General features: G+C 52.0%; 1 protein-coding gene across 1 annotated transcript; it reads left to right on the forward strand.

Moving 5' to 3' along the window:
- Positions 1–15,352: 15,352 nt before the first annotated feature.
- Positions 15,353–21,856, forward strand: Efna1 (ephrin A1). Its single transcript, XM_076862105.1, has 5 exons — positions 15,353–15,543; positions 19,210–19,505; positions 20,587–20,652; positions 20,813–20,863; positions 21,001–21,856. The coding sequence occupies exons 1-5, from the start codon at positions 15,452–15,454 to the stop codon at positions 21,111–21,113; spliced, it is 618 nt and encodes a 205-aa protein (XP_076718220.1). The 5' UTR covers positions 15,353–15,451; the 3' UTR covers positions 21,114–21,856.
- Positions 21,857–22,148: the final 292 nt, after the last annotated feature.

The raw sequence follows: 22,148 nt of genomic DNA on the forward strand, positions 1-22,148 counted from the left end.
ATCAGAAGGTCTACTTGAGAAGCTGGGCCCAGCAGCACACACCTGCAACCTGGGTGCTGCGGCAGAAGGATCGAAAGCTTGAGTCCAGCCGCAGCAATTTAGTGAGAAAATAGAAAATACGAACAGCTTGGAATGTAGCTCAGTAATAAAGTGCCCCTAGGTTTAATCCCCAAAAGAAAAAGAGGAGAGAGAGAGGGCTCCTTAATCATATCCTCTCTGAAAAGGACCATAGCCTCATTCATGTGGCCCCCAAACTTAAATCAAAACAAACAAATTAAAAATTCCCATAGGGATGGAGATAGCCTCCGTCCAGGCCAGCCCCTACCCTCTGCCAAGTGCCACACACACACTACGCGTCACACATCACACCACACATGTCACAAGCTGTGTCCAGGAGAACTTTGCTCAGGAGCCAGTTTCACAATGACTCAAGCAACGCTAGAGGTCACACTAAAGCAAACAACAATCTAAGACACTTCTAGAAGTTTATAAACTTCCTTGTTCTTGTCTGAAAACCCATATCTTTGCCACACATGGTTTAGGATTCAGGAAACAGATCACAATCCCACGGTCCCCAAATCTATTCTGACACTGGTGTTGCTCCTGGAATGTCACTCCCCCTGAGTCACTCCCCGTGACTGCAAATCTTGGCAGATTCGGCCATGTAAGGGCATTGGCAGAGATCTCAGAGGGCAGGCCTAGGCGCTGCCCATCAGGAGCAGCAGTGTGGCCTCGCAATCAGTTCTGGAGGCTTGACCCGGAAATACAGTGGTACCACGTACCAGCTGCAGGGCACCGATCCTCTGGGGACTCCATGAGGACACCTAATCCAGCCCTGAGGGTCACTGTGAGGGTTCATAAGTTAGAGTGTACAACTGCTATGTGTCTGGACTATCACAGATGGTCAACACGCTGTCACAGTTATCATTACTAATAAGTAAAAGTGGTGCTACTTCCTGGATATCAAGCCAGCGTGGAGTCATGAAGGGCCACAGGAGTTCAGAGGTGGAGCTGTCACGAGGTCCTTCTTCATGGAGGATGTGGGACTTAACATAATGTGGCCGGATAAATTACAGAACTCCCAGCAGAATCTGAATTCTGAGTAAACAGAGTTTTTTAAAAACATAACTATGGGCTGTGGCCGTGGCTCAGTGGCACAGCGCTTGCCTGGCATGTGCGAGGCACTGGGTTCGAACCTCAGCACCGCATAAAAAATGAAATAAAGGTATTTTGTCCACCTCCTACTAAAAAATAAATATTAAAAAATAAATAAAATAAAGATTTGTCAACATCTAAAAAAAAATAAATATGTCCCAGATATTGTACCACACATACTAAAAAATTATCCATTGTTTATTCAAAATTCAGATTTAACTGGGCATTTAAATCAGCTTTGCGTTGCTGTGACCAAAACACCTGACATGAACAATACAGAGGAGGAATAGTTTATTTGGGGCTCACAGTCCAGAGTTTCGGTCCACTGTCTGCCAACTCCATTGTTCTAGCCCAAGCTCTAGGCCCTCACGCAGGAGGAGCCTGGTAGAGGAGCACCGTTCTATTCAGAGAAAGAAAGAGGGTAAGGGGCCGCCCCCAGTGACCCTCGTCCTCCAGCCACGCCCCATCTCCCCACAGTTGCCACCCAGTCCGTCCATTCAACCTGAAGTGAACTGATTACAGCCTCACACTCCAATCATCTCACCTCTGAACACTCCTGCATTAACAGAAGAGCTTTGGGGAGACACCTCACATCCAACCCATGTCTCTGGGCATCAGATATTTTTATTTGCTAGAGCAGCTTAAACTTGAAAAGCAGCCTAGGGCCAGCCGCAGTGACTCACACCTGTAACCCCAGCAACTCAAGAGGATAGGAGTTCAAAGCCAGCGTCAGCATCTCAGCGAGGCCCTAAGCAACTTGGCCAGACCCTGCCTCTAAAGAAAATATTTACAAGGGCTGGGGTTGAGGCTCCGTGGTTGAGCACCAGTGGGTTCAATTCCCCGGTACCCCCCCACACACACACACAGCAGCATAGGTGGACTGAGAGGTCAGAGGGACCCTAAGCAAAGTGGGGCACCTCCCGCCTCTGTACATACAGCTGCAGGTGCTCCACCGGGCAGTTTACAAGGGCATCACCAACCCCTGTGAGCGATTTATTATTCCTTACACTTTACAGATGAGGGAACTGAGGCTCAGGATCACTGCTCGTTAGTATTTAAACTCTGGCTCTGCCTAGCCCCCTAGCACCTGTTTCTTGCATGCCCCACATCCCGGGGGTGGCAGGGAAGTTCAGGAAAGGGCATGAATACCCACCTTCACTTGAGGCTGCGCAGGCCCCTGGCCCTGGCCCAGCGCCTGCAACACAGGCTGGCTGGGTAGTACCAAGGCTCTGCCTTTTCCTCCTTTCTTTCTGTAATTTGTTTTTGAAAGCCAAACACAATAGCTAGACTTATAGATTGCCACTCCCTTTAGCATTTCCATTTAACGAGGCGGCAGTTTGGTTGCCTTTGAATTATTCATCCAAATCAAGTATTCCATCCGCATTCGGCTTTGTGTTCCACAATTCCTGTCCCCAGGAGTCACCGCAGGGAATAGTGCCCAGTTACTGAAGCGCCACCATCCTTCATCAATCAAGGGCCAGGAAATTTCATGATAAAGACAAGTTTGCCACGGATCCTGTCTCCCACAAACGTTATGCCCCTAACAGAGGGTTTTCTAACATGATAGATGTTGTGCAGCATGATGACAATAAAACCACGCTTTCTCCCAATTAGATTTTGAATTCTACCAATTGTAAGTTCAGTACAATTATATCCATACTCTAAGCACTGCAAAGTTCAGAGTATGAAATATTTATAGTATCCTAAAGTCTGATGGTTTTTTATGAAGTTGAAGTTCATGTCAGTAGCCTTCCTTCTATTTTTATTTATTTATTTATTTATTGTACCAGGAATTGAACTCAGGGGCACTCGACCACTGAGCCACATCCCCAGCCCTTTTTCTTACGTTATTTAGAGACAGGGTCTCACTGAGTTGCTTAGGGCCTCACTAAATTGATGAGGCTGGCTTTGAACTCATGATCCTCCTGCTTCAGCCTCCTGAGCAGCTGGGATTACAGGCTTGCACCGCATCCACCGGCATACTCTTCCTTGTCTACAAAATAATTCTTGCCGTGCGAAGTGTGTGCCACCTATAATCCCAACCACTCAGGAGGCTGAGGCAGGAGGATGGCAAGTCTGAGGCCAGCGTCAGCAACTTAGTGAGGCCCTAGGCCCTAAGCAACTGAGAGGCCCTGTCTCAAAATAAAATACAAATGAGAAAGATTAGGGATATGATTCAGTGATAAAGCCCCTCTGGATTCAATTCCCAGTACAAAAAAAAAAAAGTGATTCTCTTTTGAAAGAACAAGACAACAACCACACTTAATTCACAAACATGGACCCGGCTCCCACCCTGGGCACATGGAGCTGCAGGGAAGGACACTGTTCTGGTCCTCAAAGAACTTGCCATGGGGACAGACACACATTCGGCTAGATTTCCAGAAGAGAAGGATCAAAGTAAACATTGTAGAAGACAAAATGTCACTGGGGCCCAGAAGAGGGAGTGATTAATCCGCACTGTGGGGAGGTGGTGCCGAGCCAGGCGGGAAGGATGAGTAGGATCCTGACAGCTGTTTCCTCTTCGCAGGAAGAGGGAACAGCTTAGGCAAAGGTGGAGGCCACACAGGGCCCTCCTCGGCCCCCTCGCGGAGCTAGGAGGCCTGTCAATATTGTCGCACCTCCTTGCTTCAGAAGTCAGAATCCCAGCCCTGCATCTTTCGCCCTGGAGGCCTTTAACCAATGATTTATAATAGGTGGGTTTCTAAGAGATGCTAATTTCTCAGACTAACCAAAGCACCCTCCCGGGGACCGAGCCCCTTTTACTGCATTCCAACCCCAGGAACACACACCCTGACCAACAACAGACCCCTTCTCCCGCCCCCCTCCCTCGTTAACACCACCCCAGGCCACACAGGCTCCCCGAAACAGCGCCTGCTCACCCGCCAGACAGGAAACGCATCGGGAGGGTTTTAAACAATTTTAAAATGTGCCTTCAAAATTTACAGTTTGCTGTACTTGCCTGAGGGAGGAACCCAGCCCCTTATATAAATATCACCCCAAACAGGCCTGCTCTACATCCCACCCAGACCGGGAGCTGGGTTTTCCATGCCAAGTTGGGAGGAGGGATTGGGGGGATTGTTTGTCTTGAATTTTTTCCCCATTATTGCTCTGCACCCTGAGGTTCCATGTTAGCGGTGTGTCCTGTGGTCACTGGCTTTGGGGGGGGGGTGCTCTACCACTGAGCTACACCCCAGCCCTTTTTATTTTCTGATTTGAGACAGCTTCTTGCTAAGTGGCTGATGCTGGCCTCAAGTTTTCCATCCTCCTGCCTGGTTCTCCCAAGTTGCTGGGGTTCACTGGCTTTTTTTTATTATGTGTATTATAGACACTCCTTGTAGACAGAGGACAGGAGGCTCTTTCCTTGTTCCTCAGTCCACCAGTCACCTAGCCAGGGACAACGCCATTTAGCAGGTTCTGGGTGGACCTATGAGGAAACATCTCAAAGAAAGGGTTTCCTGGCCGTGAATCAGACAGTTCCCAGAATCAGGGCAGCTGGGGACAGAGGAAAGGTCCCTGACCCTGCAGCAGGGTGAGGACAGAGCCCTCTTGAGAGAGGAGCTAAGCCTCAGTCCCCTGTGTCCACTGCTGTTTGTTGTCCACTTGTTACTGAAATATGATTTTCATGCAGTAAGAGTCACACGTTTTAAGTGCCATTGGCCCTTCATATCTTTGGTTTCCTCATCTATAGATTCAACCACCTGCAGATGGAAAATATCCAGAAAATACCTGTGCCTGTACTAAACACGGATAGACTATTTCCTCATCATTATTCCCTAAACAATACACTATGACAACTATTTACACAGCATTTACATTGTATTGGGTATTATAAGTCACCCAGAGATGATCCAAACCATCCAGGAGGATGTGCATAGGTTATATGCAAATACTACACTGTTTTATAGAAGGCACTTGAGCATCCTTGGGGAATCCTGGCACCAGTCCCTCACAGCTACCCAGAGATGCCTGAATATAGGTCAATTATAGCTTGACAAATGTCTACGCTCCTGTAACCACCACCCAAGCAAGATAAAGAACTTTTCCATCTCCCAAGGAGAGTCCTCGGGCCCCCTTCGCTGAGTCCCCCAGTTCCTGCCCCCCCAATCCCACCTCAGTCAATCCCGGAGCTGCCTTCTGTCACTCTAGATTAGAGTTACCTGTTCTAGAAACGATTTGCCTTTTGTAGTGGGGCACTGGGGCTGTGCCTCTCTACACCCTGCCCTCCTTCTCTATCCCACAGACCATCAGGTGTCTCTAGTGATACAAAAGAATGTTGGTTGGTTTATTCCTTGGTTGGTTGGTTGGTCTGGAGGAGGAGGAGAGTATTCTGTTGAAACAGGATTCTGTAGGAGACAGTGAGAGACACAGGGAGGAAGCGTCTTGGATATGTCCCTGACCTGGCAAAGGTCTGGAGCCAGGTGACTGGCTTTTTTTTTTTTTTTTTTTTTGGATACTGGGGATTGAACCCAGGGGCAATTAACCACTGAGCCACATCCCCAGCCTTTTTTACATTTTATTTAGAGTCAGGGTCTCACTGAGATGCTTAGGGTCTTGATAAACTGCTGAGGCTGACTTTGAACTCATGATCCTCTCAAGCCACGGGGACTACAGGTGTGGCCACCACGCCTCGCCAGATGCCTGGGTTTGATGAGGGCCTTGGAGCCTCACAACCTGATGGAAATTTTTTTGTGACTAAACACAGCCCAGAGTTGGAGGGAGGACCCATCCCTACATGTACAGACCCACCTGCTGATGGCAGGTTGGCAGCGGGTCCCCAGCCCCTGTCCTGTTTTCCTTGGCTGCCCTTGCCTAGAGCAGGACTCGTCCCTGTCCTTGCTGGAGCTTTCTGCAGAAGGAATCTGTCTGCAGAAGGTTGCTGTCCTGGAGGGGCCACAACAAGACGTTCATAGATGCCTGGTGGCTGGTAAGAACACTGGGTTCAGAAATCCTCAGACCGTCAGGAAAGCGCACCTCACAGGGGTGTGCTAGCCAGAGAGGCCGAGGATGCTCCCAGTGACTCCATGGCAAAGCCCTGATCCCCAGAAAGGATCAGAACCCCACTGCAGCACAGCAGGGTGACAAGCACCCAAAGCCGTCCTCAGTCCAGCCTCAGGGAAACCAACGGGGCTTCATGGATGGAATCAGCTGAGGTGACACAGGAGGGGAGAGACTCCTGCTGCCCCTCCTCCTCCAGCAGGACACATTGCACCTGCTGTGCTCTAAGCACAGAGCGAGTTTATGAGCCCACATGAAGCGCCCTTGGGAGCCATCAGCAATATCTGAGTGGAGGTGTGCACAGCACTGGAGGTCCTGTGTCAGTAGTCAGGGGCAGGAGCTAGTCGAAATGTGCTGTTATCTCTGAGTCCTACAAAATGAAAATCATAATTACTATAATAAGAACTCATCCCAAGGTCCTTGCCTATGCCAGACCCACTAGCCCTTCTAACTACTTTACATACATTATCTCATTTAATCCTCATCATGAGCCTATGGGAGGGCGTTGTTATTTATTTATTTTTTGGTACCAGGGATTGAACCCAAGGGTGCTTAACCACTGATCAACATCCCCGCTTCCCCAGCCCCCCCCCCTTTTTTTTGAGACAGGGTCTTGCTAAGTTGCTGAGGCTAGCTTTGAACTTGTGATGGATTCTCCTGCCTCAGCCTCTGGAGCCACTAGGATTAGAGGCATGCGCCACCACCCCTAGACTCCCCTAGTCAACACCTGGTTGTTAGCCGGCATGGTGACACACACCTTTAATCCCAGCAACTAGAGAGGCTGAGGCAGGAGGATCACAAGTTCAAGACCAGCCTGGGCAAAAGCGAGGTGCTAAGCAACTCAGTGAGACCCTGTCTCTCAATAAAATATAAAATAGGGCTGGGGATGTGGCTCAGTGGCAAGGCACCCTTGGGTTCAATCCCCAGTACAAAAAAATAAAAGAATTTGCCGGAAAAAATTGAGTATATCAACAATGGGAGGTGAGATTTGCCTTGGGGGATGAGCCATATGGGACACAGCCAGCACTATGCCAGGGTCACAGAAGAGTTTAGTAATAAATGAAATCCAAGTTTCACTTGTGCCTAAGTTTATCCTTTGTTTTAGGACCCAGAACAGAAGTGTTTGATTGGCGAGGCTTTCTCAGAAAAAAAAAAAAAAAAAAAAAGAACCTGGTGATGAAGTATTTAATTTTTCAGCTTTCACAATCCTGCTTCCTACCTGGGCTCCTGGTTCTCAAAGGAAAACCCCGTCTCTCTACCCCCCACCCCCTGCAAATGTCTGCAGCATTCTGGAGAGATCATTGCTTTCCGCATCCCAGTGGCCTCCGCTAGCGCTCATTGTCCCTCTCTAGGAAAGCTGGATAGCTTGGGACAGTGGTCAGACAGGACTCTGGGTCTGGATTACCTTGTCACAAACCTGGCTCTGCCACTTACAGGCTGTGGATCTCCAGGATGTCATCATCTCCTCTGCCTTGATTTGCTCCTCGGTAAGCTCAGGGTAATAAGCCTGTCTACTCTTATAATGAGTGTGAAGACGAAGTGAGCTAATGTACGCAAAGTGCTTCCAAGGAGCCTGGGATGAGAGTGTGCTCTATAAGTGTGCGCTGATGCTGTTATTATTCCCAGGGCGCCTAGACCCATTATCCCATATCGAACCCTTTCCTATCTTTCCGCCTTAAGACCCTGGGCTGAGGGTCCCCAATCAAATTCGACCCCTCAGCTCAGCTCAGCTCAGCGCCCTTTTCCAGTCCCATCTAGAAAGCCCTGGGCCTTGCCTCCAAGCCATCTCCCCCATATCTGCCCGTGCATCTTCCTGGCTGGGGGCGTGGGATGCCTGGGATACTGCCCTTTTTCTGAGTCCCACAGGCTCCCCCGAAGGGTGTTCACCACATTCCTCTGCTCCTCTTCCCCACAGGTGGCTCCTGTGCCCTTCCTGCTCCCCCACCCCAAGCTGCGTCTCCCTTCTGGGCCTTTCTGCTCTCCCCACAACATCTCTTAGTCCACTCCCACTCTTGTTCAAGACCCAGGTCAGGATCCCCAGGACCCGGCCATCTTGACACCTGGCTGGTAAACCTGATGATGCCCAGGCCATGAACAGGAGGACAGGAAGGGTCAGGGCAGCCAGCTGGAAGCAGGACCGGAAGAAGGACTGGGGAGGGGACCAGAATGGGCTCCAAGGTCAGGTCCTCTCCCATTGCCCCCCCGACCCCTGCCAGAGCCAGGCACTGTGGCCTGGAGTTCTCTGGGCATGGGATGACCCTACCCACCATTCTAACCAAGGGAACCCTCAAAAGCCTTTCCATCACCCATGGCTCTGTCCCCTCTGCACCTCAGAACTCTTGGCTGCCATGTCCCTGGTGCCTTTGTCACATATTACCCGGCATGGTAAAGGTTTATCTTCCTGGAACTGCTTCTCCCTGCTTTCCTGATATTCTAAGGACTCCCAGCATCAACTGGATGAACCCGTGAAGGCTGAGACCACAAAGTGCCTAGAGACACGTACCCTACCGGCTTCGCACCGGATCCCCTCGTATGTTAGTGCATTCGACTGCTCTAATAATTCCACATTGCTCCATTTCACAAACAACAACCAAACAAAAACTGAGGCTCAGAAAGTTTAAATAAGTTGCCTGGCGCAGTGGCACAGGCCTGTAATCCCAACAACTCGGGAGGCTGAGGCAAGAGGATCATGAGTCCAAAGCCAGCCTCAGCAATAGCGAGGCACTAAGCAACTCAGTGAGTTCCTGTCTCTAAATAAAATACAAATATGGTTGGGGACGTGGCTCAGTGGTCGAATGCCCATGAGTTTAATCCCCGATACCAAAAAAAAAAAAAAAAGTTTAAGTAAGTTTCCCCACCTGGGACCCAATCCCAGACCTCTGCATAGCCTTTCCATTTACACTTTACCTTATCTGGCTTCCTGTGCACCAGTCAGCCAGAAGTCTCTATCTGGATATCTACCGCCTGCAGGGATTGGCCAGGTCAGACCTAAGCCCTAAGGGACTGCAGCTCAGAGCCTGTCCCATGAACCTCACGAACCCCCTCACATTCCCTCTAGGACCCCCCACCCTCTGCCCTCTCCCCTACTGCCCACACCTGGAGCTCTGGCTCTGGAGGGAGCCGGCCTCTTCTCTAGGAACAATCTCCAATTGCTCACAGCTGAATCAGCACGTTCAGCCAAAGCCTTCCCTTTATCCCCAGAACAGCCAGGCAGCAAGGGATGAAAGAAACAGGGCAGGGCGAATCCAAGCCCCATGCTAGGGTTTGGGTCTGAGGTGTTCTCCTGTGAACGCAGGATAGTCAGAGGTAAATGATCGGATTATGGGAGCGGTAACCTAATCAGTCCACCCCAGTTTGAATGGACGGACTGGATGGTAACTGAAGGCAGGTGGAGTGTGGCAGAGGAGGTGGGTTACTGCAGAGGGTGGGTGCCCGAGAAAGGTGCATCGTCCCTGTGACCCCTTCCCCCAACCTCTGCCTTCTGACTCTGCCTCCAGCAGAGCTGCTTTCCTTCCCCAGGCCCTTCCCCACGACGTGCTCCTCACCTTGGGCCCAGAGCAATGGAGTCAGCTGTCTATGGTCGGACACCTCTGAAACCACAATCCCAAATAAGCTTTCCCTCATCTAAGTTGTATCGGTAGGTATTTTGGTCACAGAGATGAAAAAACTGACTAAAACACCACACCAAGGGCATCTATGGGAGTGCTAAAAATCATCTTCTGTCTGTCTGGGCCTGAGGCCCCCCTGCTGCTCAGAGGGGACGCAGCTCCTGCCTTTGCCCACCTCACAGTGTGTAGGAGTCTATAAAGATGAAATAGTATGCGATAAAATGTACAACTGAAAATACTGGGCCATCGTAAAACGTTACACAAATGTAAGGGATTCCAAGCTGGCTGTAACACGGGTGTTAAACTATAACCTCTCCAAGATATTTACCATAAAAAATCACAGAACCCTGAGAAAAGAATCGAGAAGTGTGCTTGCTCCTGAGACTGAGCTTCTATGAGGGGTTTTCTTCCTTTGGGTTTTCCTGGTTTTCCGCACTGATCATGCAATTCTGTAATTACGGTACATGAATGTAACCCCTGGCTGGGGATGTAACTCAGTGGTAGAGCATTTGCCTTATATCTATGAGGTCCTGGGTTCAATCCCTAGCCCCGAAAAAAAAAAAAAAGTAAATAAATAAAGTAATGCTTCTGAAATAAAATCTCTAACTCTTGTGCTCTTATACTGTGTTATCATAAGATTACAGACAGAGCAGGCACAGTGGTGCATACCTGTAATCCTGGTGACTCAGGAGTCTGAGGCAGGAGGATCCCAAGTTGGAGGTCGGCCTGAGCAACTTAGCATGACCTTGTCTCAAAATAAAATTTAAAAAAGGATTGGGGCCAGGCGCCATGGCACATGCCTATAATCCCAGAGGCTCAGGAGGCTGAGGCAGGAGGATCAAGAATTCAAAGCCAGCCTCAGCAATAGGGAGGCACTAAGCAACTCAGTGAGACCCTGTCTCTAAATAAAATACAAAATGAGGCTCAGTGGTCGAGTGCCCCTGAGTTCAACCCCCAGTACCCACCCGCCCCCCCCCAAAAAAAGGGTTGGGGATGTTGCTCAGTGGTAAAGTGTTTAATCCCCAGTACAGAAAAAAGAAGGAAGACCAGGAGGTGGAGGAGAGAAAAGAAGGAAGAAGGAAGGAGGTTTAGCAGTGCACTGGGGGTGAAGGTCCTCCTGTCTACCCCTCACCCAGCGATTCCATGATGGAGCTCCAAAGCTGGGGAGATGGCTGGAGGGATTTCTCCCAATATTAACAGGAAGGGATTCCAGCCTGCTGCTCCTTTTTTGTTCATCTTCTGGGCCTCAGACATTGTAGGAGAAGCCTTTCTCATGAGCCTCAAGGTTTGCCCTGACATCCCAAAGCAACAGCTCTTCTGAGCTTCTTGTCCTCCTCAGCTCCAGACCCTCATCTCCAGATGGATGCCCTCTGGACACCTTCCTCAAGAAGCTCCACTGGCGGGGCTGGGGATGTGGCTCAAGCGGTAGCGCGCTCGCCTGGCATGCGTGCGGCCCGGGTTTGGGTTCGATCCTCAGCACCACATACAAACAGAGATGTTGTGTCCGCCGAAAACTGAAAAATAAATATTAAAATTCCCTCTCTCTCTCTCTCTCACTCTTAAAAAAAAAAAAGAAGCTCCACTGGCCCCTCAAATGCATCATGTCTGTGGCACACAGTCTTCCCTGCTCTCCAAAAGTCAGCACCCCTGCTAACAAAAACCCCTGCTAACAAAAACCCTGGGGAACCCAGCAGGTCTGTGATTGCGTAAGGGAGGCCTCTGCGGCAGCCCTGGTCAGAGACACTAGGACACTTGAGCCAGTTCTGTTCCTTGAGGCCAGGAAGATTCACTTTCCATTTATTTTGGGTGCTGGGGGTAAAACCCAGGGCCTTGCAAATGCTAAGCACGAATTCTACCACTTAGCAACACCCCCAGCCAAAATTTTCCTACCTGATAAGAGAGAACCTTGAAAAGAAGAAAAAGAAGAGGAGGAGGAGAGTTTTAGAACTTTTGCTCCCACCCCTTCTTTCTGTGGCCCCTGTAGCTTAAAGATGGTTCTCAGGCTGAGGCAGCCACAAAGTTAGGGACACATTACTAATAAAGTGAGAAATGTGCACTTATTTATTTATTCAGGCACTGGAGGTTGAACCCAGAGTGCTCTGCCACTGAGCTACATCCCCAGCCCCTTATGTTTTTTTTTGTTTGTTTTAATATTGAAATGGGGTCTCAGTACGTTGCCCAGCCTGGCCTCCACTAGTGAGCCTCCTGCCTCGGCCTTTGGAGTACACAGAGATTATAGGTCTGTGCCACCTCCACTGCCTGGAAAACATGTACTTTATTTTTCAAAATGACCCGAGGGATTGGACAGAGACAGATCCAGTCTAGGGCCCGCCCCTCCCGCGGCTGCCTCACCCCATTACCCAGAGATGCCCTCTGGGGCTGAGCCAGGGAAGACGCGCCCCAAGGCCCTGAGGCTCTGGCCTTCCCCACGCCAAACCACAGGGCACAGAGCAAAGCACTAGCAATCAAGCCGCTGTGCCTGTTCCAGACTGGAAATGCTGCCTGCAGGCGGGCATTGAACCCACAGGTGGGCAGCCCCTCCCTGGAGGTGGGGGGAAGCCCTCCCCCAGGGCTTCAGAGACTTAACCCTGCCCCTCAGGAATTCCCAGGAAGGACTCACGGAGGGAATTTCCCAGACAGACACACAGACAGACATCTCAAAAGTTCTAGACACTGAGCACAGATGTTTGCCTGGGGTTGGCGGTGCTGAGAGCCAACGCAGGCACACAACTTTTCAGGGAGAAGTAGCCCAAAGCAAAAATCAAGACCAGACCCGCCTAGTCAGGCCAGGGGCTGGAGTGAAGAGGGGCCCAGAGTTGGTCCCTGCGTTCCAAGACCCTTAGGTTGCCTCTGAATTGCACAGTGCCTGCAACCCTCCTCTCCGTCCACCAGGCGTCGCCGCGGTTCCAAGAGGGATGGGGCCGGGAGAAAGTGTGTGGTTGGGGTCGGAGCATAGCATTTAGCAAGTTTGTCTTGCGGGGAGCTTGTCTATTTCCCCTACTACCCGAATTCGGGAAAGCATATGCCAAAACTGATCGCGGACTCCCCTGGGGTGGCGTTTTTATCTTAGCTTCACCCTTGCACTTTGGGTGCCCACCACAATGCCTGGTGTCTCAGGGTGTTCCATTTATTTCTGATGAACAACACAAACACAGGGACAGAGGAGTGACAGATCAAGGACTAAAGTGAGAATGCTGGGAAAGCGCCAAATCAGGGAAGGAGGTCTCCGCGACCTGCTTGTGACCTGGATTTCCCCACCACCTCCTCTCCACCGAGACGCAGGCGGGGCGGAGCGGACGTGGTCCCGCCAGACTGGGCCCAGCGAGTCCGAACCTGCTGTACCCAAGCCGAGGAGCGCAGGACCCCACACGTACTCGCTCGGTGCGTCCGGAAACAAGGGAATTCGACCCAAAGCCATCTCCTCTAGGGGACAGTCTTGGGCCACCCTCTCTAAAGAGTATCACTGTCCACTGCCCTGTAACCCCTGTACTGGTTTCTTTTCAGAGCAACATTTAACACCTTTACTCAACAGTGAGTGATCTCCCATTCCACAAACGTTTATTGCCCACCTACTGTATATGCTGGGTGCTGTGCTAGGCGCTACTAATACAGTGAACAAAACAAAATCCCTGCTCTTATGGAACACGTGGGCTGGTTGGGATGGGGTACTCTCACTGGGGACACGCGGGAGACCGACACCCAGGTGAGCAAAAAGCGCGTGAGGTGCCGCCCTGGGGCCTGTTGGACGTTAGACTTCGGCCCGGGAGGGTGGGGTCGGCCGCGCCTCGGATCGACGTGAGGCTCGGGCACGTAGCCTGCGGCAGGTGCGTGGGGGTGAGGGTGAGGTGAGGGTGAGGGTGATGACCCTGCCCCATCGGGGTTACTTGGCCTCCGCACCTAGTTGGCGGCACGGTAGATATTTATCTTTATCGTCAGTGCAGCGAGTCGGACTCCTGCGGTGTCACCCCGGGGCCGCGGAGAGGAGGCTGGCGGGAGCCCTTCTCGGCTCCGGACTCCTCCCCCGCGGGGTCAGCGCGGGACTTGCCGCGGCGTCCAGGCCCCGCGTAATTACAGGGGCTGTCGCCAGGCCTGGCCGTAAAAGACTAGGATGAAACAGCCTGGGAACCAAGGAAGCTGGGCCCGAACGGCCAGGGGCCCGGGGTCAGCGGCTTCCCCTGCTACGCAGCCGCAAGAAAGAGCCGGTGAGGGACGCAGACACACGCCACCACCCCGGTAGCGCACACAGGCACACAACTACACAGAGAAACCGCCAAGCATGCAGACACACAGCACTCAGCTCTCCAGCTCCAGGCACACACTCGAGCCTAATCAAACACCTGCCCACCCTCTCCACCCCAGGAGGCGACACCCGCCTGCCAACCCCTCTCCAGACGGCTGGAGATCCCGCCTGGGAGTACAGCCCCGAGAGGCGAATTCCAGTGGGTTTGTTTACATGGCACGGGGGAGGGAGCCAGGGCCGGGTACTGAGCTGGGTTCTGGGGCCCGACTGACTCCGAGACCAGCTCAGATGGAGCCAAATCCAGCTACACAGCCCCGGGACGCTGCGCAAACACATCCCTGCCCCCACCTCGCCCCACCCCCTCTGCACGCCCAAACACGTTTCCCCAGGTCTTCACACACTGTTCACAAACATTAGGATGCGTATGTCAAAGAGTTTCACATGCTTCCACACACGCGGCTGTGATATTAGTCACAAATGCTTTCACACTTGCGCGCCATCACACGTATTTACACACGCCAGATGTACATGTGTTGGTTAGTTTGTCACCCTTCAAGCCCAGATTTTCACAGTCCATATTCAAGAGCCCATTCGCACGATACACACGTGTGATGTCACACACACGGTGGCCTTTGGCTCATCTAAAAACAACAACGGACACCCTCCCGGGTCCTGGGTCCCGCGTGTCCTTCCGGCGCACCGGCACTAGTGGACAGAGGATCCCTTAGCTCTGGCCGCACACGTTACACACTTGATCACACACAGCGTCGCACTTTATTCCCGGCATCCAGGCGATGACACAATCTCTTGAACAAAGACAACATTGACAAACCCAACAAAAACAAACAGCCGCGAGTGTGTGGGGAGGGGCAGCCAGGCGCAGAGTCCGGGAATGGTGGGGGGAGGGGGCGGGAGGAGAGTGTGGGAACTCGGGCGCCGAAGACTGGGTTTGTGAGCCTCGGAAAGGTGTGGGCAGATCCACAACCTCGCACCCTGCAGGATCTGCACCGAGCGCTGTGAAGCCGGGTCCTGCACCCGAGCCTTCGCAAAGCCGCACGTGAGAGTTTGTTCCTTTCTGCAGCAGGAGACGGCGCCCAGTCCCACAAAGCCCACAAAGCTTCAGGCAGACCCCCAAGTGAGCAAACTCGCAGCTCTGGGGTGATCTCTGGGAGCAGAAGAGCGCTCTCCCCTCTCTCCGCCACCCGGGGCCTCCTCCCCAAGCTGCCCTCCCCTCCTCCACCACCTCCCCAGCCCCCAAGCCTCGGGGCAGCCGCGCGCCGGGCGGGGCGGGGGCGGGGCGGGGTGTCGGGCGGCGCCGGCCCAAAAGGCGGAGTCGCCAGGCGAAGGGGCCAGAGCTGTGAGCGCGGTGCTCAGTTCGCCGCGGAGAAAGCCAGCGTGAACCCAGACTCCGAGGAGCCCCTCGTCCCCGCTCGGCCTGGCCAGGCCCCGCGCTATGGAGTTCCTCTGGGCCCCTGTCTTGGGTCTGTGCTGCAGTCTGGCCGCTGCTGACCGCTACACCGTCTTCTGGAACAGTTCCAATCCCAAGTAAGCCCCGAGACTCCCGCTGGCAGCCTGGACGCCGGCACTGCCTCTCCCCAGGGTAACTGTCCTGGCCAGCCGCTGACCTGAGCCTAAGGGAGGCAACCCCGGGCGGGAGGAATTCTGTAGCTTTTCTTCCCCTTCACTTTCCCCTCTAGCTGGGAGCACCCCACCCCGGGCTGCCGGTGTCTGCTTGTAGGGTGCTAGTTCTGCCCTCCCCTTCCTGCCCTCTGGCACCCCTGTCACTCTGAAGTGAGGGACCCATGTTGAGCGTTCCTGAGTATAGACTGACCCCCCTGGCCTCCTGGGATCTTATTCTAAGCCCCCCAAGCATGGAATCTGTGTCCTCCTTGTGTGCCACTTGGGCATCTGTCCATACTGACAGGTACCTGATGTGACATCAAAAGGGAGCACAGTGCTCAATGAGACTAACCCTGAAAGGACCCCTCAGAAGGGACCCCAGCCTCAGGTATTAGGCATTCATTCTGTATCTAAGATGACTCTGAGAAGCCCCCCATTCAGGGGTCTTTTGGGATGGCATATGGGAGGCACATGCTGTGCATGGGTACATTGAGGGACTCACCCAGTTTTGAGGGTTCAGATAATCCTACTGAAGAGAGAGGCCATGGGAAAGTGTCAGAAGGACTGGAAGGGTTTAAAGGGTCACAAAGGGCTTTGGCCAAGAAGGAGTTAATTTCTCCTGGGCAGGTTTAGGGCTCTGAGGCAAATGGTACTGGGAGGAAGACACTCTGTCTGACCCTTTGTTCTTGCCCTTGAGTTGTCTGAAGTTACGGGAACAACATTTGAAGGAAAACAGGAGAGGAGGTAGGGTAGAGCAGGGAGCAGAGGGCCTGGCAGCTGGGGGTGGTGAAAACACACTCAGCTCAGCCACCCCGAGCCCTAGCAGGCCTGCCTCCCTCTCTCCTTAAAGAAAAGATACTGTGCCAGGTTCCTCTGGACCTGTGGCATTGGGTTGGGGGCAGTACCCTCCTGGCCATGCTGCGCCACTGCAGCCCATCCAGTCCCTCCTGCTCCGCACTCCTGGTTGTTTGTCCTTTGCCTCCTTGACCCAATCTTTTCCTAGTAGTGAGAGAGCAAAGTCCCTGTTTATGCCCGTGCCAGGTGTTGGCTGAAGGAGGAGGAGGGGACAGGAAGCCATGAGTAGGGAGGGGGAGACTCTGGCCTTTTCCGTTCCCAAGCTCCCAGGTTTCCTCTCTTTCAGGAAGGAGCCTCTTCCTTGCCCCCCTCCCCGCCTGCCCTCCCGAGGCCGATGTGGCCCCCTTTCTCAGATGGAGAGCAAGAGTCAAGTGAGGGCTAAGTAGAGGAGATGGTCCCCCATCAAGCACAGTTTCTGCCCTGCCCCTCTGACCACACACACACACACACACACACACACACACACACACCCATACCCAGAACTAGAGAGGAGCCAGTCTACAGTGAAGTCCATTGGCAACCAAGCTGGCCCCAACTCGGGGGCAGAGATGAGGTGGCAATATGCTGGGCGGGTGTGAAGCTGGCATGGTGACTCAGGGCACTGGACACTGGCCCTGGGATCTCCAGGCCCCAGGCAAGATCAGCATGGGGAGAAGGGTGGTGCCACTGTGAGCTGGGCCCTGGCCCCAGTGGTGCCAAAGGGGCAGGTGTCCTGCCTGTTCAGACAGCCAGTCAGTCCCCTTTACCTGGAGGCCAGTGCTCAGGGCAAGCCGGGGTATGGGGTATGGCGGGCTGGGGGCTCTCCACGCTCAACAAGGTGAATTTTCACAGGTTCCCCTGAGTGCTGGGGCGGGTGGATGAGGAGTGAGTCAGTGCCCGTCACGGGAATGGGGGAAAGACGCCAGGCCCAGAGCTGAAATACCTGTTCCGAAATGGCTTCTATGTTTATCTCTCCAGAGAGGAATTTTAAAAGCCTCCCTCAGCTCCTCTCTCTCTCTCTTCCTGGGGTGGGGGAGGGGCCCTAGTAAGCTAGTTCCAGCAAAGGCAAGCTGCAGAACCAGGCCCTTAGGGGTCATGCAGACTGGGCAATGGATGCCCACCTCTGAGGCCTCTTGACTTAACTCCTCCCCTGCCCTCCTGCCCTCTTGCCACTCTTACCCAGGGCTTGGGTTTGAGTCCAGATGGCAGCCAGCTCTGCCGTCTGTCTGGCTGTACTTGGGGGAATCCAGAGAAACTGACCAGTTTGTGTGTGGGGAGATTTCCCCCTGCTAGGACCCCACCCAGGATGGAGCCAGGTGATTGGAGCTGGGGGGTGTGAGGAGGCAGTGTGACTGGAGCCTGTGGGTCTTTGGGGGAAGGGAACAGCTCCACTTGGGGAGGAGTGGAGAAAATAGGCAGCCTCAGGTCTGAGAACAGCATTTCATCAGAGTGAGGTAGTAGGCAGCTTTTGGAGTTGAACAGACAGGGAGTTTGGGGGTGCTCTCAGAGAGGAGGACCTGGGCATAAATTTGAGTAGCAAGAAAGGGAGATTGGAGTGACTTGGTGAAAATGATTTAATTTAAAGGATTAGGGGCATTATCTATGAGTCTGGGTCTGGTCTAGGGGTTGAGGGAAGGAGCAAACTTGGCAGACTCAGTGGATTGGGGGTCAGTTTGGGGGTGCTGGGAGAAGCATGAGGGGCTCAGCATGAGCATGATAAAGAGAAGGGATTATTTGGATCCTGATTACAGAATGGCCCCAGTAGGTCTCACAGATTGAGATCTACTAGCATTTAAAGGAGCAACTGGAGCAGGATGTGCTGACATACATGTGATCCTAGCAACTGGGGAGGCTGAGGCAGGAGGACTGCTAGCTCCAGGCCAGCCTCAGGAGGTTAGCAAGACCCTGTCTCAAAATTAAAAGGATTGGTGAGGGGCTGGGGATGTGGCTCAAGTGGTGGCGCGCTTGCCTAGCGTGCATGAGGCACTGGGTTCGATTCTCAGCACCACATAAAAATAAAATAAAGATATTGTGTCCACCTAAAACTAAAAAATAAATATAAAAAAAATAAATAAAAGGATTGGTGATGTAGTTCAATGGCAAACTACATTCAACCCCCAGTACTGGGGGGTGGGGAAGCAACTGGTAGAATAAATTTGAGGATATATTTATGGGTAGAGAAAAGAATAATGAAAGAGCTACAGAAATATTTAGAAGCCCATCATTGGGCAAATACTTGGGTTCCTGAATGCTTTTATATCTGAAACATACTAAGTAGAAGACTATTAGGAGATGATGGTGTTGGGGGCACGTTTGGAGATAGTAGAGAGATGAGATCAAGATCTGTAAATATGGGGCTGGGGATGTGGCTCAAGTGGTAGCGCGCTCGCCTGGCATGCGTGCGGCCCTGGTTCGATCCTCAACACCACATACAAATAAAGATGTTGTGTCTGCCGAAAACTAAAAAATAAATATTAAAATTCTCTTAAAAAAAAAAAAAAGATCTGTAAATATGGGCTAGGGATATAGCTCAGTTGGCCTGCCTGGCATGCACAAGGCCAAGGCCCTGGGTTCAATCCCTAGCACCATACAAAAAAAAAAAAAAAAAAAAGATCCATAAATATTGGGAGTTGATATTTTGGAAAAATCTTTGGGTCTGGAGTGAAATGTTAGGGGTCATGTAAACAGTCTAAGGCTCAAGGCTTGGGCCTGGCTTCTGAATGACCATTTGCCTTCTCCCACTATGCACATGCTCAGGTTCCAAGATGAGGACTACACAGTACATGTGCAGCTGAATGACTACGTGGACATTATCTGTCCCCATTATGAGGATGACTCTGTGGCAGAGGCTGCCATGGAGCGGTACACCCTGTACCTGGTGGAGCATCAGGAATATGGGATATGCCAGCCCCAACCCAAGGACAGGATCCGTTGGCGGTGCGACCAGCCCAAGGCCAAACATGGCCCTGAGAAGCTGTCTGAAAAGATTCAGCCCTTCACATCTTTGCCCTTGAGCCAGGAATTCAAGGAGGGACACAACTATTACTACTTCTGTGAGTGCATGGGAGTCAGGCACATGGGTGTACCTATTGGGGGCACAGTGGCATAAAGCATATGCTTGGTGGGGCTGGGGTTGTGGCTCTGTGGTAGAGCTCTTGTCCACATGTGTGAGGCACTGGGTTTGTTTCTCAGCACCACATATAAATAAATAAATTAAGGTCCATCAACAACTTAAAAAATATTTTAAAAACAAAGCATATGCTTGGGGACATGCTTAGTGTCTAAGCCTGAATTCTATTTTCATTCACTCATTCATATCACAAATGTGGAGTGAGCTTCTGTGTAGCAGGCACTCTCTTTGGCACTATAGGCACAGATATAAAGAAAACATTTCAGAATCTCTGCTCTCAAGGAAGTTGGGAAGGAACACCCATAGTCAACAGAACCATAAGAACAGGGTAATACGGTAGGCATGAGCACAGGAACATTGGGAAAATGGCCTGTGCACCTGCCAGGCTAGGGGGAACAGAAAAGGATGATAAGGGAAATGACTCCAGAGCTTAGGACAAGCAGAAGAGTTTGCTAGGCACAGACACATGTGCAAAGCAAGCATGACCTCTTCAGGGACCTCATGGAGTAGGAGGCACAAGGGAAGTGGAGAAAGATGAGTGTGGAGCATGGACAGGACAGATTGTGGGAATATAAGCAGTGTGGAGGAGTTTATCGTGAAGCAAGGAGAGCCGCTTGTTGATAAGAATTACAAGGAGAGCTTTGTGCAGAACAGATCCAGGGATCACTATGTAGGTGGGCCCTTAGCAGGGATGGTAGAAAATAACCCAGGTAAAGAGAAATGTATTATGAAGGCCTCACCCAACTTCAGGCTTAGAGGAGTGAAGGATGGAATATATGGAGGGGACCATGTCCTTGTCTGTGTCCTTCTCATCACCACTGCCAAAGCTAGGAGATTATACTGACCACTGAGTGAGAAGTGGGCAAAAGGTAAGGAGGATAAAATCAAAAGTAGAGGGCAAAGAGGAATTAGAGTGAGCAGGGAGCTGAGGAAGCAGGACCAGACACTCTGGGCTAACTTCTTCAAACATTCTTTCCTTAATTCCCTATGGGTTTATCTTGCAGCTGTACCCATCAACCCCGTAGAAAACCACTGCCTGAAGTTGAAGGTGACAGTCAACAGCAAAATCAGTGAGTGCCTGGCTCCATGGGCCCCCTCCCTCCATCTCTATGCTGGGCTGGGTCTAGTGATCTGGGATAGGAGGGAGGTCCCACTGCCCGGGCCACCCTGCACTCACACCCCTCCGCTTACCTAGTACAATCCTGATCTACTTCCACTCTTGCCTTCCAGCTCATAGTCCTCAGGCTCATGCCAATCCACAGGAGAAGAGACTTCCAGCAGGTAGGTGGCTCCAACTGGTTCTGGGGCATAGGATGTGGCTTCTTTGCCAGTCAAGGGCTGGGGAGACCCTATTGGGCTGAGGACCAGTACAAACAGGGGCCACTTATCTTGAGGGCATTTTCCATCTCACCTTGCAGATGATCCAGAAGTGCGTGTTCTACACAGCATTGGTCATAGTGCTGCCCCCCGCCTCTTCCCTCTTGCCTGGACTGTGCTGCTCCTGCCACTTCTACTTCTGCAAACCCAGTGAAGATGTGTGCCACACCTGGCTTAAGGATTGGAATTGGGCCAAGGAGCCAGGGACAGGCACACCTCATCTGTCCTGGGGCCTGTCTCACAGCTCCAGCCCTGGGAACCACTCCCACCACAAGCATAGGCTGCCACCCAGCAGCCTCAAAACGGGTCAGTATTAAGGGTTTCAGCCCAAAGGAAGTCAACCAGCCTGACAGCGCCATCCCCCCACTTCAGAGGGATGGAGAAAGAAGTGGGAACTGTCCTTTCCCTGCCATTCCTGCCTTTAAGCCAAAGAAACAAACTGCAGAGATGGCCCCTGATGAGGGTCCAACAGGAACAAAGCTGGAAGGGGCCTGAGGCCATGTAATGGACAATGAGCTTGGCAAAGATGCCCCTCCCAGAGAGAGCCAGGATGCCCAGATGAACTGACTGAAGGAAAAACGAGACAGTTTCCTGCAGGGAGCCAGGTACAGGAGAGGCAACGTGCTTGGGCTGACCAGCATCTCCCAGAAGACTTCTGTCTGTGGGGCTGCCACAGAGAGGTTTGTAGCCAGGCACTGCGCCCTCCCCCAGTATTGGGTCACACTACCTGGAGCTGTGCCAGCAGGGAGGCTGTGCCAACCTGTTCTCAGTGTAACTTAAAGGGCAGGGCCCACGTGTACACTATCTGTATGTAAACTTTTTGTGTGTCTGCTGATTTCTACAACTGGATTTTTTTTATACAATGTTCTTTGTTTCAAAATAAAGCATTGTGTTGGTTTTTTTGGACGTTCTTTTCTGCCCCTCCACGTTGGCTTGTAACCACAGCGTCCCTGCAGCACCATGCTCTGTTCCACATACATCAGAAGCAATCGGATTTGAAATTCTCTCAAAGGTACACACCCCTTATCAGGCCAAAAGGGTGCGGAGACCAGAGTGCTCCCCAGAGCAGTCTCTCGGGTTCCACTGGGCACCCCATTCTGGAAGTTCTTCCGGTCCAACCTCTACCCCACTCCCACCCCCTCGCATAGAGCTTGGCATACCATTCAGGTACTCAAGCTGTCTGGATGAG

Source organism: Callospermophilus lateralis, chromosome 7 (genome assembly GCF_048772815.1).
Source record: "Callospermophilus lateralis isolate mCalLat2 chromosome 7, mCalLat2.hap1, whole genome shotgun sequence".
NCBI lineage: Eukaryota > Metazoa > Chordata > Mammalia > Rodentia > Sciuridae > Callospermophilus > Callospermophilus lateralis.

Bases quoted from the DNA above. Each gene is read 5' to 3' on its own strand.
- Efna1 (XM_076862105.1), top strand. From the start codon at position 15,452: ATGGAGTTCCTCTGGGCCCCTGTCTTGGGTCTGTGCTGCAGTCTGGCC. The intron at 19,506-20,586 runs GTGAGTGCATGG...TTTATCTTGCAG, and splicing joins ACACAACTATTACTACTTCT to CTGTACCCATCAACCCCGTA. The intron at 20,864-21,000 runs GTAGGTGGCTCC...CTCACCTTGCAG, and splicing joins GGAGAAGAGACTTCCAGCAG to ATGATCCAGAAGTGCGTGTT.